This window comes from Curcuma longa, chromosome 2 (genome assembly GCF_044706935.1).
Source record: "Curcuma longa cultivar G26 ecotype Majalengka, Jawa Barat chromosome 2, ITB_CL_G26_1.1, whole genome shotgun sequence".
Lineage (NCBI taxonomy): Eukaryota > Viridiplantae > Streptophyta > Magnoliopsida > Zingiberales > Zingiberaceae > Curcuma > Curcuma longa.
The window spans coordinates 3828234-3841768 of NC_133862.1; the positions used below are offsets into that span (position 1 = coordinate 3828234).

General features: G+C 40.6%; 4 protein-coding genes across 4 annotated transcripts; 3 read left to right on the forward strand and 1 right to left on the reverse strand.

Moving 5' to 3' along the window:
* Positions 1–592: 592 nt before the first annotated feature.
* LOC141819791 (ultraviolet-B receptor UVR8-like) lies at positions 593–2681 on the forward strand. The gene is made up of 7 exons (XM_074707049.1): positions 593–934; positions 1016–1225; positions 1312–1425; positions 1553–1921; positions 2006–2113; positions 2191–2484; positions 2589–2681. Exons 1-7 carry the CDS (start codon positions 593–595, stop codon positions 2679–2681), a joined length of 1530 nt encoding a protein of 509 aa, XP_074563150.1.
* Positions 2682–2869: 188 nt separating this feature from the next.
* On the forward strand, positions 2870–7080 carry LOC141822176 (uncharacterized). The gene is made up of 6 exons (XM_074709607.1): positions 2870–3517; positions 3706–3825; positions 3915–3968; positions 5698–5861; positions 6515–6691; positions 6774–7080. The coding sequence occupies exons 1-6, from the start codon at positions 3098–3100 to the stop codon at positions 6994–6996; spliced, it is 1158 nt and encodes a 385-aa protein (XP_074565708.1). The 5' UTR covers positions 2870–3097; the 3' UTR covers positions 6997–7080.
* A 2329-nt stretch (positions 7081–9409) lies between these two features.
* Positions 9410–10144, forward strand: LOC141822177 (NDR1/HIN1-like protein 6). The gene has a single exon (XM_074709608.1). The coding sequence runs from the start codon at positions 9410–9412 to the stop codon at positions 10142–10144; it is 735 nt and encodes a 244-aa protein (XP_074565709.1).
* A 1454-nt stretch (positions 10145–11598) lies between these two features.
* LOC141819840 (putative ripening-related protein 1) lies at positions 11599–12183 on the reverse strand. The gene has a single exon (XM_074707102.1). It carries the CDS (start codon positions 12181–12183, stop codon positions 11599–11601), a length of 585 nt encoding a protein of 194 aa, XP_074563203.1.
* Positions 12184–13535: the final 1352 nt, after the last annotated feature.

The following is a 13535-nucleotide window of genomic DNA, read 5'->3' on the forward strand; positions in this document are numbered from 1 at the left end:
TTGATGGTTTTTTTATTTATGATTGAAAAGGGTATGAAATCAAGGAAGTTAAGCATAATAAGACTTAAGAGAGTGTTTAATTTATAGTGATTGGTACAAGACTTAAGACTTGTACCAATCTTTCTTTAGTATAAAATAGAGTATTAGCGTATTCTTGAAACATGATTTCACCTTAGAGGAAGGTGAGCTTCTTAAATAAGCTCAAGCATTCTTTCTAAATTTTAGTTTACCAAATCTTTGTTTTTCAGTCAGTTGATTTTTCTTCTCTTGACTAACAAATTTTTTAAACATATCAAATAACTTAGTGGCGAAGCACTAAGCGTTGAGTTTTTGCGAGTTTAGCCAATCTGATTAGAATTTTTTTTCCCTCATTCTGATTCGATTATATATCAGAAGCCTCTTCTTTCTTCTCGGCGTCGGTTGATTATTTCTTCAGGAGTTCTTATCAAGCTCGTAAAGCAAGCATCTCGACAAGAACAGCTTGCAAACCTTGTTTAATTCGGTATTGTTTCCTTCACGAGCAGAAGATCATTAGTTGCATTTCTCTTTCAGGTTTTCAGTATCCAGAAAAGGGTCCGGGAGAGAGCTTACAATGGCTGATAGCAGTGGACGACCCTGCTGTATCGTGGATTTGCCGGCGCACTTAATTCTGGAGATATTGAGCTCCGGTCAACTATGTGCGTCCGACCTCGCTTGTTTCGAGACGACTTGTCGAATGTTCAGTGCTGCTCATGAGCTGGTACCCATCAAGTTTCGGTCCATGGTTGAATTTGCTGCATGCTGCCACTGCCAAGCCAATTCAATCTTCAGTTCTCTCCCTCCCGTTGCGCGTGCAAAGCTGCTCCACCGTTGTGGCGATAACTGGAAGAAGGTCCTCAGGTTCTTGCAGTCGGTGGAGCAATCCTTCAGCAGCGCCAAGACATCAGCAGGCGAAGTACAGCGAAGATTAAAACCTTTTAAGCTTCAAGGTTTTCCTCCTGATACTTTGTTATCACTGAATGATTTTATTATGCAGATGCAAATAGCCACTGGAAAATATCATACCCTCTTAGTTCGTGATATGTCAGTTTACTTTTGTGGATCTAGTTTAAGTGGGGTGCTGGATCATGACCGAGAGACGAAACAATCTGCTGCATTCAGCCGCATTAATTTTCCTTCTCCGTCTCGTGTCGCCCATATCTCTGCTTCTCACAAACATGCTGCATTTGTTTTGCAATCAGGAGAGGTTTATGTTTTCGATTTGATAAATAGTGTAGTTGAAGTTTGTCTACTTTGTTTCTGGCATGGCCTGGCTAAATTATTTGCTTCTAGGTGTTTACTTGTGGGGACAATTCGTCGTCATTTTGTTGTGGTCATGGAGAAGTAAGCCGCATCGTATTCAGGCCTACTGCAGTGGAGACGATGAAGGGAACTCCTTGCAAGCAGGTACATCTCCATCAATGTGATAATTTCAATGTAACCATTTCTACTCCTTGTGTTTCTCTAAGTTCATTTGGATTATTGAATCTACTAACCTCCTCAATTTCTGAAACAATATCTCTTACATTTTCAGGTTGCCACTGGCTTTAATTTTACTGTATTTCTGACACTGCAAGGTCAAGTGTATACGTGTGGCAGTAATGAACACGGGCAACTTGGTCACGGAGACACTTCAGACCGGCCAGTTCCTACAGTTATTTCACTATTTGAGGAGCAGGGACACATCGTTCAAATTGCTGCTGGAGCAAGTTATACCTTGGCTGTGACTGATGATGGAACTGTGCATTCTTTCGGTTCTTGCACCAACTTTTGCCTTGGCTATGAAGATCAACAGGATCAACTCGCACCACGTGCTATCCAGTCATTTAAGAGTAGGAATATCCACATACTTCGAGTTTCTGCTGGAGATGAACATGCAGTGGCACTCGATTCAAGTGGATATGTATGTCTCACTTGAAGATTTTGATAAGTTTTTCCTGCTAATTTTAACTTTCAGCGAGTTTGTAAATGATTACTCTTTTTCCAGGTATATTCATGGGGCAGAGGCTATTGCGGAGCTTTAGGCCACGGGGATGAGAATAACAAGACGAGTCCTGAATTCTTGACCAGAATGAAGTGTAACATTGCTGTTCAGGTTCGATAAATTCACTCTCCTTCATCTTAGAGATTTGTAGTCGACTGAATGCTGATTGTTTGGCACTAACATTGCAGGTGTGCGCAAGGAAAAGGAAAACTTTCGTGGTCACAGACGAAGGCCTTGTGTTTGCCTTTGGATGGATGTGCTTTGGCAGCTTAGGCCTTGCAGACAGGGGAAGCTCCGACAAAGTTATGGAGCCCCGCTTGCTCAGGAACTTGAGTTCTCACCGTGTATCTCAGATCAGCACTGGAGCATACCACACTGTGGCAGTCACCAATGGAGGTCGTGTGTTTGGCTTTGGGGACAACGAAAAGGCGCAGCTTGGACCTGCACAGACACTGAGTTACTTGGAACCAACAGAAATGGCGGTACCACTGCACAATTGTCCTCCTCTGGGCAGCTGATTATAGTGTCGATATTTTTGTCGTAGGTTTTCTTTGTTAAACTTCTGTATTGTATCTGCTTGGCATAGATCGAACTAGTCAAGACGATTGAAAGCCGAGATAAATTGATTTTGGAGTTCTTGCAGGAGCAGTTTTATAGATCTTGGGGATGGATTGCTTGATGCTCTTGCTGCGAATCCAGCGTGATGCTAAAATTGAATTTGGTATGTGCAAAGATCTTACCGAAGTCACTCGAGAGGGTTACTTTTGGAATTTCATCGGAAATGGCCTCAGTTTGGCCCTTCCGTTGTCTTTGATCTTTTTTAATGATCGAGCTCTGCCCTGGTTCTTCCCTTCGATGGATCCGAAGAGATTCCGTGCTTGTGAATTTTGAACTGCCGATCTTGTAGATCCTCTCAAGGATGCTTTACCGCATTCACCAAGTCAAAGCCAGTGCCTTTACGCTGTAGAGCCCGCCTTTTCACGAATTTGGCTACCTTTTCCCACAAACTTGCCGATTCACGTTCCAAAGTCGCTACATGTTCTACTCCTACAAGATTTTCGAGTTCATTCGATGCCTAATTGATTAGCTTCTGCTATGACGGTAGCCCTAGTGTGCTCGCTGCCTTGTTCCCCATCACCGAGCTTGGTTAATCGTTTGCCGGATGGATTCAATCATTTGGCTGCCGGACGATGCGCCGGACGCACAAAGGTCCCATCTGTTGGAAGACAACGGGTGCTGCCTGCAACCTGTTTGTTCCATGGTCCGTGTGATTCAGGTGACATTAGAATCTTTGTCGTATCGGATTTGCACACAGACTATGGGGAGAACATGGAATGGGTGAAGCGCCTTCCAACTGTGTGGCAGAAGAGGGATGTCCTGATTGTCGCTGGAGATGTGGCGGAAACAATCAGCAACTTTGTGCTTACCATGTTGCAGTTGAAGAAGAGGTTTGACAGCATCTTCTATGTGCCGGGGAACCATGACCTGTGGTGCCGAAGTGAAGGTGGAAAAATTGTAAGATGTTCTAGCTAGTATTGGGTGCTCTTCATTACTGCATCAACCAATAATGAGACTGTTCCATCCTTTTCCGATTAGCTCCTATATGTGAATCTCTAACATGCTAATGTTGAGAGAATGCTGTAAAAGTCTAACAGGTTTGTGATTTCATTGCGTTTAACTGATATTCAATTTTGTTATTCCAGACGGATTCACTGGACAAGCTGAGTGCTTTGCTTGAAACATGTAACGAATTAGGAGTACAAACTGTTCCGAAAATTATGGGCAGTGTGGGTATCATTCCATTGTTTTCATGGTATCACAAGGTAAACATTAACTATGTGATTTTTAAAGAGTCAATTATGTATTCCTTTTGATTTTGAATGTTTAAATGGCGTGGTGATTTGTTTTGCAGAGTTTTGACAGAGAGAAAGATATAAATAGTGTTCGAATTCCCTCACTTGAGATGGTAAGATGTAAATTTGTGCTTGTTAATTTTAAGAATGCTCTTTATAGTTTATACTGCTTGTGTTCTTAAATAAAAGCAAGCACCAAGTTGTGATGAATACTATCCACAACCATGTAAATGGGATTAATTTGAATTGAGCCTCACCAACAACTTCAATCTACCCAAGACATCCAGATTGGCATGAGTGCCTAGGACGTTGCGCAAATAGACCCCTCAATTTAACATAAAAAATTAATCAAACACATACATTCAAGCAGCATGTCAGTGTGGGGGGTTTGACTTACTCCTAATCCACAGAGTGTTTCAAGGTTTGTTCAGGAGCACATGATATACAATTCAAGGCTTGTACAAGTCTTGGGGACCCAAAGCTTAACGTGAACCTGAGGCTCCATGGGTCGAACAGCTGGGTAGTGGGTCATTGATGTTCGGGTCACTCTATCACTATTGTGATGTCAACGATATAATAATAAACTATAAGGTTTCTTTAGTAATTCATGGTTTTGATAATGAACTTAGAATTTTGATATTGCACCTGGTAATGTTGTGTTACCAGTATCATGATAACACCTTTCTATTAGTATTCTCCATGAACCACTGACCTTCGATGATGTTGAGGTTTAAATAACCTTCTATTATGGTTTCAATGCAAGAATTATGTGGTTGTTTTCCTGAGTCGTTATCCTTTTAGCTACATGTCCAGCATCTTCATTTGCTTAGGACTCTTTTGAGTAAGGAAAAATGATCTCACATGAGCAATTTCAATTTCAACAAGTTAATTACAATTGTTACTCAGCTAGTGCTTAAATGACCTTTTTTTAGAAATGTTTAGAGGATTTTTTTAAAAAAAAACATGAATTCCAAATCAAACCTTAGGATGGCATTCTAAGTTTCATTTTAATTGCGATAATAATTAGTACCTTCTTATTTAAAATAGTCACGCTCCTTCAGAGTAGTAACAATCCTTTAAAATTACAACCTTATTAGATGTAAATTGGGACATGACTTCTACTTAATGTTTAAACCAAAGAAACACAGCTGATCCATCTTTACTGCTTTCTTGTTGTTGGTTTAAGATGCAAACATCATCAATGGTTCAAACATGAAATCATACGTTGAATATTACATGAGTAGTTGAGCCAACATGTTCAGGAAGAACAGCAGGTCAATTAACTAGTTTACTATATAGAATAGTGAGTTTCCATACCTAGAAGTAGAATAAGATACAATCAACACAGTATCAACAAGCACGTTTAACATGCATAATCTAGTTATTGATTAAGTGTTTCATAGTTGGACAGGTCATTTTTTTAACCTGAATCAGATAATGTTAATCAAATTATCTCCCCTATCTTGTAGTTCTAATTCAGGCTTTGTGGATTTAGTTGGTAAAATTTTTAAAGGAAGGTTTAGTCCCATCTTAAAACTTCAATGCAAATTGCTTTGCTTCTCATCCTTCATGAACGATATAGTGGTCAAGTTAGGATGGAGCTACTTCATGGGCATTATCATGGTAGAGATTAGTGAGATTCCAACTAGCTGACTGAGGGGCCTTTTCCAAAATGACCAAGCGTAGAAAAGTATGCTACCTGTTTCCCTTCTTAACAAAGTTGGCATCAGGTTGTTGATAGTGTTGCTTTCAGTTTATATTTGTGGCTTTATTGTGCATAACAAAGACCTTGTTTTGATACATTCCCTTAATTGTGATTCTTATTTTCCTACCCATAATCAGGCTTGCAAGGATTTTCACGCTTGTAGGTGGCCTTCACAACTATCAAGTGATGATGTTGCCCTAGCTCACTTCTTTGATACTATGAATGAGAAGAACCATGAACTGATTCAAGAAATGCAAAAGAATTGCTCTCAATTGATAACATTCTCTCATTTTGTCCCAAGGTAATTTTGTATTACAACTGTATTGTCGACAATCATCAGTATTAATGTTAGTGAATTGATAATGCAGGATCCTAAGTGCTAGGGACATCTATTGGGGTTTTTAGTTACAAAGACTTGCAAACCTTTGTTGTCGACCTACTCAATTGTTTGCAAGAACGCCGATATCCACTGCTTTCAATTGATGAAATGGCTTAATTCACATCATGCACTTTCCCAGGATACCACACTAGCATGAGAAAACCCAAGTACCAGAAATCATTTTAATCATCTCTTTAACACTGTTAACTGTCAGTCTCAAACTCAAATGAACAAGTGCTACACCCTTCGACAAGTGTAAAATTATTCCAAAATCCTCTTGGAAATGGATCTTAACTAGATCCCTTGTGAGGCTAGTCCATCACTGAAAAACCATAGACTTTACTTTCACTAAGAATAGGATTCAAGAACCCAACAGAGTTGGGACATGAATCTCACTTGGAGAGGTGAGGTTAGTAGGTGATGCGTAAAAATAAAAGTACAGAATAGAAGCAAACATTAAAAATTTATTTGTAGTCGTCATTCACTAGATTACTTTCATAGAAATTGTACACTTGGGAGTAAATTTCATTATGTACTCATATAACTTGTATATTGGTACTTGATTGTTGCAACAGGCAAGACTTATGTCCAGAGAAGAGAATGCTTTTCTACCCTAACCTTCCAAAGATAATTGGCTCTGATTTTTTGGAGGCCAGAATAAGGTCCATTCATGGAGAAAATAAAAACAGTTCAGGTTGTCATATATTTGGCCACACACACTTCTGCTGGGACGCTGTACATGATGGTATCAGGTACATGTTCATGCATTTTATTTCATTCTCCATATAGTAAATTGGTCATCTGAAAGAAAGATTTAACAATATTGCAATGCAGATATGTCCAAGCTCCTCTAGCATATCCCAGGGAGAGGAAGAGGAGGATGAATGGTGGAGAAGACTGGCTCCCATTTTGCATTTACCACAAGGGATTGACTGATAGATTATCACCTTCATACTGGTCTGATTACTATTCCATCAATAAGAGAGACCCAGATAACACTGATCTCGCTCCATGGGTCGCCAGATTTTACAGAAGTAGGTCAGGTCCTTTTTCTTAGTTTTATTTATTAGTGAACAAAATTCATTGCCTTCTGGCTCATATGCTGAACATATTTCTGAAAGGAAAGAAAAAACAGAATTCTGATTCATGTCTGGTTAATGCCCTGATCAAACGTGCTGTTTAAACTGTTCTGTAATCTTATGAATTCACAGAAGACAAAATGTTGTCCAATTAAATAGAGGGATTAAACTACTGTTAAATTAATACTATATAAATATTCCTAGAAGGGCAAGGAGTCCAAATTTGATCTTAGTTGATGATTTGAAAGTGGTTTAGTCGATCAAACAGTTGATTTAAATAACTTAATGGTCCAGAATAGTTTTTCCCTCAAAATCAACTGACTTCTCCTTAGAATCATTTCTTCTAACGTTACATGCTTATTTTGATGATTGGGTAAGTGATCCTATTGATATACAATCTACTACTGATTTGTGTTTCTACTTTGGTGATTCCCTCATCATACTGCACACTTACTATAGTGCTTCAGAATTCAATATTGTTTGCTAATTTTGGAGTATCGCAAGCTACGCCTATTCCATTCTGTTATGGCAATTAATGTGTCATAGTTGTCGATATCTCCTACTGTTATACTGAACATATTAAAATCTATTGTCATTTTGTTTAATGTCATCTATGAAACGTTCATACTATTCCTTTGTGATTTATAACTTAAATTCAAATTTGTCTCAGCCTTCAACTAAATAATTGACAAACATTTTTATTAAATCTCACACTAGCAATCCTTTTATGGTTTACAGCTAAATTCAAGCTCAACCAAATCATTGGATGTTAAATATAATTTAGTTTTTGTGTAAATAATAGATAAATTATGTGTATAATTTTGGAGAATACTTTTGCATAAAGAAAAGCCTTGTGATTTTATTAGATATGTACAACTCATCCGTGCAAGCATTAAGAGATGCAAATATATTAACAATTATTTGCTCTAGTGACAGATGAAATATATTTGAAAGGTTTCTTGCTAAAGGTCGGAAGTTATATTCATATAACAGTAACATTGTCAGTACAAGTTTAATGTTTTCGTTCTTGTTTTGAACAAAAAAAATACACTTCTTATACAGATATAATTAACACCACATGCATCGCAACAACAAGCTTTGTTAATTATGCTCGTTCCTTAACATTATGGAGTTAATCATGAAATGGTAGAAAAATCTTGTTGCTTCAAGGTGGGCGCCATTGGGAGAGAGATCCGACAGGCGCTTTTGATGAGGAATGAAGGAAAGTTAGATTCCGTTTGATTTTGGATAGAAAAACCAAAATTATGATTGATGCAGGTGTCATGGAGGACGTGGCTTCCTCTGGAGTAGAGGTTAAGAGTAATGTAAAAGTTAAGATTCGAGCCAATGTGGTAAGATGGATCAACACGGACTCGATCCTACTGGAGTGGAATATCTGTCATCTCGAGTTTAGACTGTACTTTGGGCCCAGCATGGGTTTAGTCCTGGCCTCCACTTGGGCCTTCGAAGCCATCTCGGCCAGCCTCGTCTCGGCCATCTCAATCGTCTCATCTTGGCTAGCCTCGTTTTGACTGTCTCAGTCGTTTCGGCTATTTCAATCGTCTCGTCTCGACCAGTCTCGTCTTAGCTATCTCAGTCGTCTCGTCTCGACTTGCATCATCTTGGCTATGTCAGTCGTCTCGTCTCAGCCAATCTCATCTCGACCATCTCAATCGCCTCATGTCGGCCAGCTCAGCCTCAAGTCTCCTCTCGGCCACTCCGCCTCGGTTGACTCCATCCTAAGCTCCACTTTCACGTCTTCTGCGAACTGCTATCTCACAGGGTCTGCTAAAGGGAATGTGAATATTCTCGCGAATATACGACAGTCCGAGAATGAACAGACGGTTACATGCCGTTACGGGATTGTCAGATCTGGTCTTTTCAGATACCCTTTTTTTACATATAAGACAAAAAAGAAACGGTTGTATTTCAAGTCCTGGTAGTATCCCGCATCCTAATTCATCCAGGAGGTCGTATACGTCAGGCTGTTCGTTGACTGATGACTTGATCATTCGTGATATTTGACCGGAACAATGATGAAAGAGTATTTTTTTTTTTGTCTGCATTTATAAGTAAAAAGGGCATAAAGGGTAGATTAATATCATTTCAAGTTGAGTAATATTTTGTCAATAACTTATAAAATACAGGGCTAAACTAGAATTTTATGTAGTAGAATTGGTCATCTTTGATTTGATGTGATAGGGTTCCGGCAAGAGAAAAAACATTCGATTGTTTGTGATTTTTCTGATATATCGAAGTCAGTTCAGTAATCTTTAGAATAATTTAATCCGATTTGAATTTATTATCGTCATTAATTCCTCCGCCGACGGAATAAATTAAATACTCCCGTGCAGTGTGATCAGATATGTCACGACGATCAATCACGTCTCCATGGCCGATCAAAAGCGAGTACATCCGATGATGGTGGACGTCGAGTCGCCGCCGTCGACCATCGCCGCAAAGTCCCCCATATCAGAAAAGGCCGCCGCCTCAGTCTCTCCCACTCGCACAGTAGCACCCGAGAAGCGGCTCCGCCGCCGCCGCTTCCGCCGTTGCTGCTGTCGGTGCTTCTGCTGCGCCGCCTGCGCCCTCGTACTCCTGGCCGCCGCGCTCGGCATCTCCTACCTCGCCCTCGACCCCATGCTGCCGGCCTACTCGGTCGACGGCTTCCAAGTCACCTCCTTCGACATGTCCGGGAACGGCACCGTGCGCGCCGCCTTCGACGTGACGGTGACGGCGTCGAACCCCAACAAGGGACTCGGCATCTGCTACGGCCGCGGCTCGCGCTTGCGCGTCCTCTACTCGGGCCAAGCCCTGTGCGAGGGGGCGTTTCCGGCGTTCTGCCAGGGGCACCGCAACACGTCTGTGCTGACGGTGGCATTGGCGACGGGGGAGGCGGTGGAGCTGGGAAGCGCCAAGGCGGAGGAGCTGCGGCGGCAGGAGGAGGAGAAGATGGTGCCGCTGGAGTTCGAGGGGGAGGTGCCGGTGAGGGTGACGGTGGTCGGAGTCGTGAAGCTGTGGAAGGTGGTCTCGTGGGTAAGGTGTAGCTTGGTGGTCGATAGTTTAAACGCTCGTCAGAAGATCCATATGAAGAAGAGCAGCTGCAAGTTTAGTGTTCATCTCTGATGAATTATGCCCTCGTTCCAATTATTTGGATCGAAAATATAAACAAATATCTAAATACAAAATGTTCTAACGAGAAGAGAAGAAAGGTAGCTGAACTGCGTAGGGTTGTCATGGGCCGCACAAGGCCAGCTTAGCTCTCCATGATTTTCCTCACAGATTTCAGAAAGGAGCAATAATTTGAGGAAGTCCAGTTACCATAGAGTCTTCAACCAAAGTTTAGATGGCCATAACGAAAATGCCATAGCCATGAAACATCATTCACCTTTGCTGAAAAACATGAATAATTGATATCACAACGGTGAGGCTTAATGAAAATTTTTATCTTTACGTATATTAAGGATATAACACCTGTTCATGACTCTTCAATTGAGAATCTTCTCAACAAGGACCCGCTTGGCCTTGGCATTCCCTTGATACTTCTTCTTCATGCGTCATCCTTGGATGTATCGGGCACTTAGCACCCATGCGAACGGTGGCCTTTCTCTGTTGTTTGTCTTTGAACAGGAGGAACCTGGCTCTGATACCAGTGTTACTGCGTCAGGAGAAAAGGAACCATGATCTTCAGAACCCTACAAATACCACAACGATGAAGGCTTAAGAAAATTTTTATCTTTACGTATATTAAGGTCGGGTTGTCCTGGTACAAATCAACCTGGTTTGACTACTCCGACGTTCAAGTTCGGTACTGAAAGAAAAAAAATTGAAGGAAGAAGCGTGTTGAAGATGTGAGCGCGCGTACCTGTATGTGTGTGCAGAGAAAGGAGATTATATAGGTAAAAGAGTGAGAGAGTCATATTGGCTTGTCTTGTCGCTAATTAAGGAGAATATCTGCGCGGTGAGATTTTGTCAGAAGATATGTCCCATCAAAATATGAAAAATGTTTTATCAATGTTATAATAGCATGAAGTCGCATCATTCAGTCTCATACTGTGATAACAAGAAGCAAGATTATGATCATGTCATATATGACAGTGATTTGATAGACTAATAAAGATAGAAGGGGAATCAATAGGGCTGTGCAGGGATCGGGCACAATCAAGTGTCTAAGATTGGCTAAGTGGAGTTCGAGCTTAGACGAATGGAATCCGAGCTCGGTCGCGTTCTCGACGAGTCAAGAGCTAGGGCTCTTGGGCTCCCGAGTGGGTGGGTGAGTGGCGGCTCCCAAGTGATCTGAGTGAATAGCGGCTCCCAAGTGAGTAGCCGAGTAGGGCTCCTGAGTGACTTGAATGAGTGACCTGGATATAAACTCTAAATTAATTTTTTATCCAACATGTCTCAACCTTAGATGGGTCTTTGCGGGTCTGATCATAACACTCATAACAACACCCATTTGCATGGCTAATAAACACTCATTAATCACGGATGCGTATAAATAGTTTATCTGTATAATTACATTTATACCCCCACATTAATCACTCATTAATCATTTATTTTTCTCTTGAGGAGAACTACCATTAGTCTCCTCCCACATCGGACCAAGTGATGTCATAAACCCCCACGTCGGTATCAATCCCCAGCGCCGCCCACACCGCCGGCGAAGCGTCCACTACGTTGTTGGGGCAGGGCGGTTGGAAGTCGTGCTCGTCGTCGCACCCATTCACGGAGTCGCACTCGTCCACGACCTTCGCCACCACGCTCCTCCCGTTGCCGTGGATCCTGATCATCTTGTGGCAGCGGCTGCCGCCGTGGTACCACCCCGTCGACAGCGCCGCCACCATGTCCTGGTCGCTATGGTATTGGCCGTCGCACTCCGAGGGTCCGCCGCCGTCGCAGTTCTCCTCGAAGCAGTTGACGGTCAGCTTGGCCCGGGTGCGGTCGGAGACGGGCGGTGAGCAGCGGTACTGCGGGTAGGATTTGCCGGGCTGGCAGCAGTCGGAGCCGAAACCGGGGTCGCAGTGGCCGGACTTGCCGGGGAGGTAACCGCTGGCTTGGCAGACTCCGACGAGTGGGCGATGGGAGGCCGCAGGATGGATGAGCAGTAAAGCTGCAACGAGCAGCTGCACGATGATGAGTTGAAACAGAGGAGAAGAACAAGCCATGGCTGTCTCTTTGCTTAAGTAATTGGAAGTAGAATGCTTGATTGAATCAAGGATTGAATTTATATAGCATCCAACTATAAATCCCATCTCATATCTTAAATTATTATAATTAACTATCAGAACTGAAAGGGGGCGTACGTAGTTTTCTTTTTATTCTCCAAAAAAGAAAGACAATTAGAATAGCGTACACGTAGATTAGATGAATGGCAAAATGAGAGGAATATTTTGCCACATGTTTAATAATATATGAGTGATTAGATACATGCTTCAGGATAGGGTTGAATTGATGGATTCCAACTTTTACGTATTAATTATATTATGTTATATACTTGATCCCTACGTTACATTTGTTTTTGAAGTAGTTTTTAGGCCTTCGGGTTATGGTTGAATTGGTTATTATAAGACAGACTTATTAAAGTTGGCAAAAGTTGAATTTCAACGAAGTTGGCTGCATGATGGATTCCACCTTTTACTAAAATTGAAGTAGTTTTTAGATAATAGAAAAATTGAGATTATTTGAATAACCATTTTAATTCATCGCACCTATATATACTCTCATAATTTGAATCTCAACTATGACGCAGTGCTTAGTGGGATGAAAAACTTAAGATGTTATTTATTAGATGTGCGAGGAAGTGCCACACATGCTTTCAGATTTGTTTGATGAACGATTTATGGGTCGTGCTCCTCCAAAATTAATCGGCATGATATTGGATTATATAAATAATAATAATAATTGATCACAATGAATATTGCAGAGTGAGAGAAGATTTATAGAAGATTTCAGGCACTTGTAAGTGTTCTGAGCATTTGAAACAATAACAATGTCATTTTTTTTATTTTATTTTTTTATTTATGGTTAAATCATTTAAGATTATTTCATTTAGGGTTTAGGTGTTGAGTTATAATATTGAACACAAATAAATTTTTAAAACGAAAAAAATTTAGTTGCTCACGGAATGTGCCGGATAAGAAGTGTAGGATAACAATCTGACACACCTTGTGATAACCCAACCTCTAAACCCTAAAAGGAAAATCTTAAATGAGTTAATCATAAGTCAAAACAAAATATGTATAAAGAAAATTTATATTTATTTAAGTTGTATATGTATCCTCTATGATTTTAAAGGAATATTTCAAATCTTAATAATATTGCTACAAGTTCTTATGTCTTTGATGTATCTTACTTGAGGTTATTATCGATAAATTAAATATTATAATTCTTATTGGATTAATTATTTTCTTATCTTTCAAATATCAAAATGATAAACTTTTCTTCTTCCCGATATGAGAGTAAAAAAGATTGTATGCAAATGATGAAATGAATTCATTATTTATAGAATTGAACGAAT

What these genes read in the sequence shown, in the direction of transcription:
- LOC141822176 (XM_074709607.1), top strand. Translation starts at nt 3,098, where the DNA reads ATGACGGTAGCCCTAGTGTGCTCGCTGCCTTGTTCCCCATCACCGAGC. An exon ending in TGTTTTCATGGTATCACAAG is followed by an intron (nt 3,826 to 3,914) that starts GTAAACATTAAC and finishes TTTGTTTTGCAG; the next exon opens with AGTTTTGACAGAGAGAAAGA. An exon ending in GCTGTACATGATGGTATCAG is followed by an intron (nt 6,692 to 6,773) that starts GTACATGTTCAT and finishes ATTGCAATGCAG; the next exon opens with ATATGTCCAAGCTCCTCTAG.
- LOC141822177 (XM_074709608.1), top strand. Translation starts at nt 9,410, where the DNA reads ATGGCCGATCAAAAGCGAGTACATCCGATGATGGTGGACGTCGAGTCG.
- LOC141819791 (XM_074707049.1), top strand. Translation starts at nt 593, where the DNA reads ATGGCTGATAGCAGTGGACGACCCTGCTGTATCGTGGATTTGCCGGCG. An exon ending in CACTCGATTCAAGTGGATAT is followed by an intron (nt 1,922 to 2,005) that starts GTATGTCTCACT and finishes CTCTTTTTCCAG; the next exon opens with GTATATTCATGGGGCAGAGG. An exon ending in AGTGTAACATTGCTGTTCAG is followed by an intron (nt 2,114 to 2,190) that starts GTTCGATAAATT and finishes CTAACATTGCAG; the next exon opens with GTGTGCGCAAGGAAAAGGAA.
- LOC141819840 (XM_074707102.1), bottom strand. Translation starts at nt 12,183, where the DNA reads ATGGCTTGTTCTTCTCCTCTGTTTCAACTCATCATCGTGCAGCTGCTC.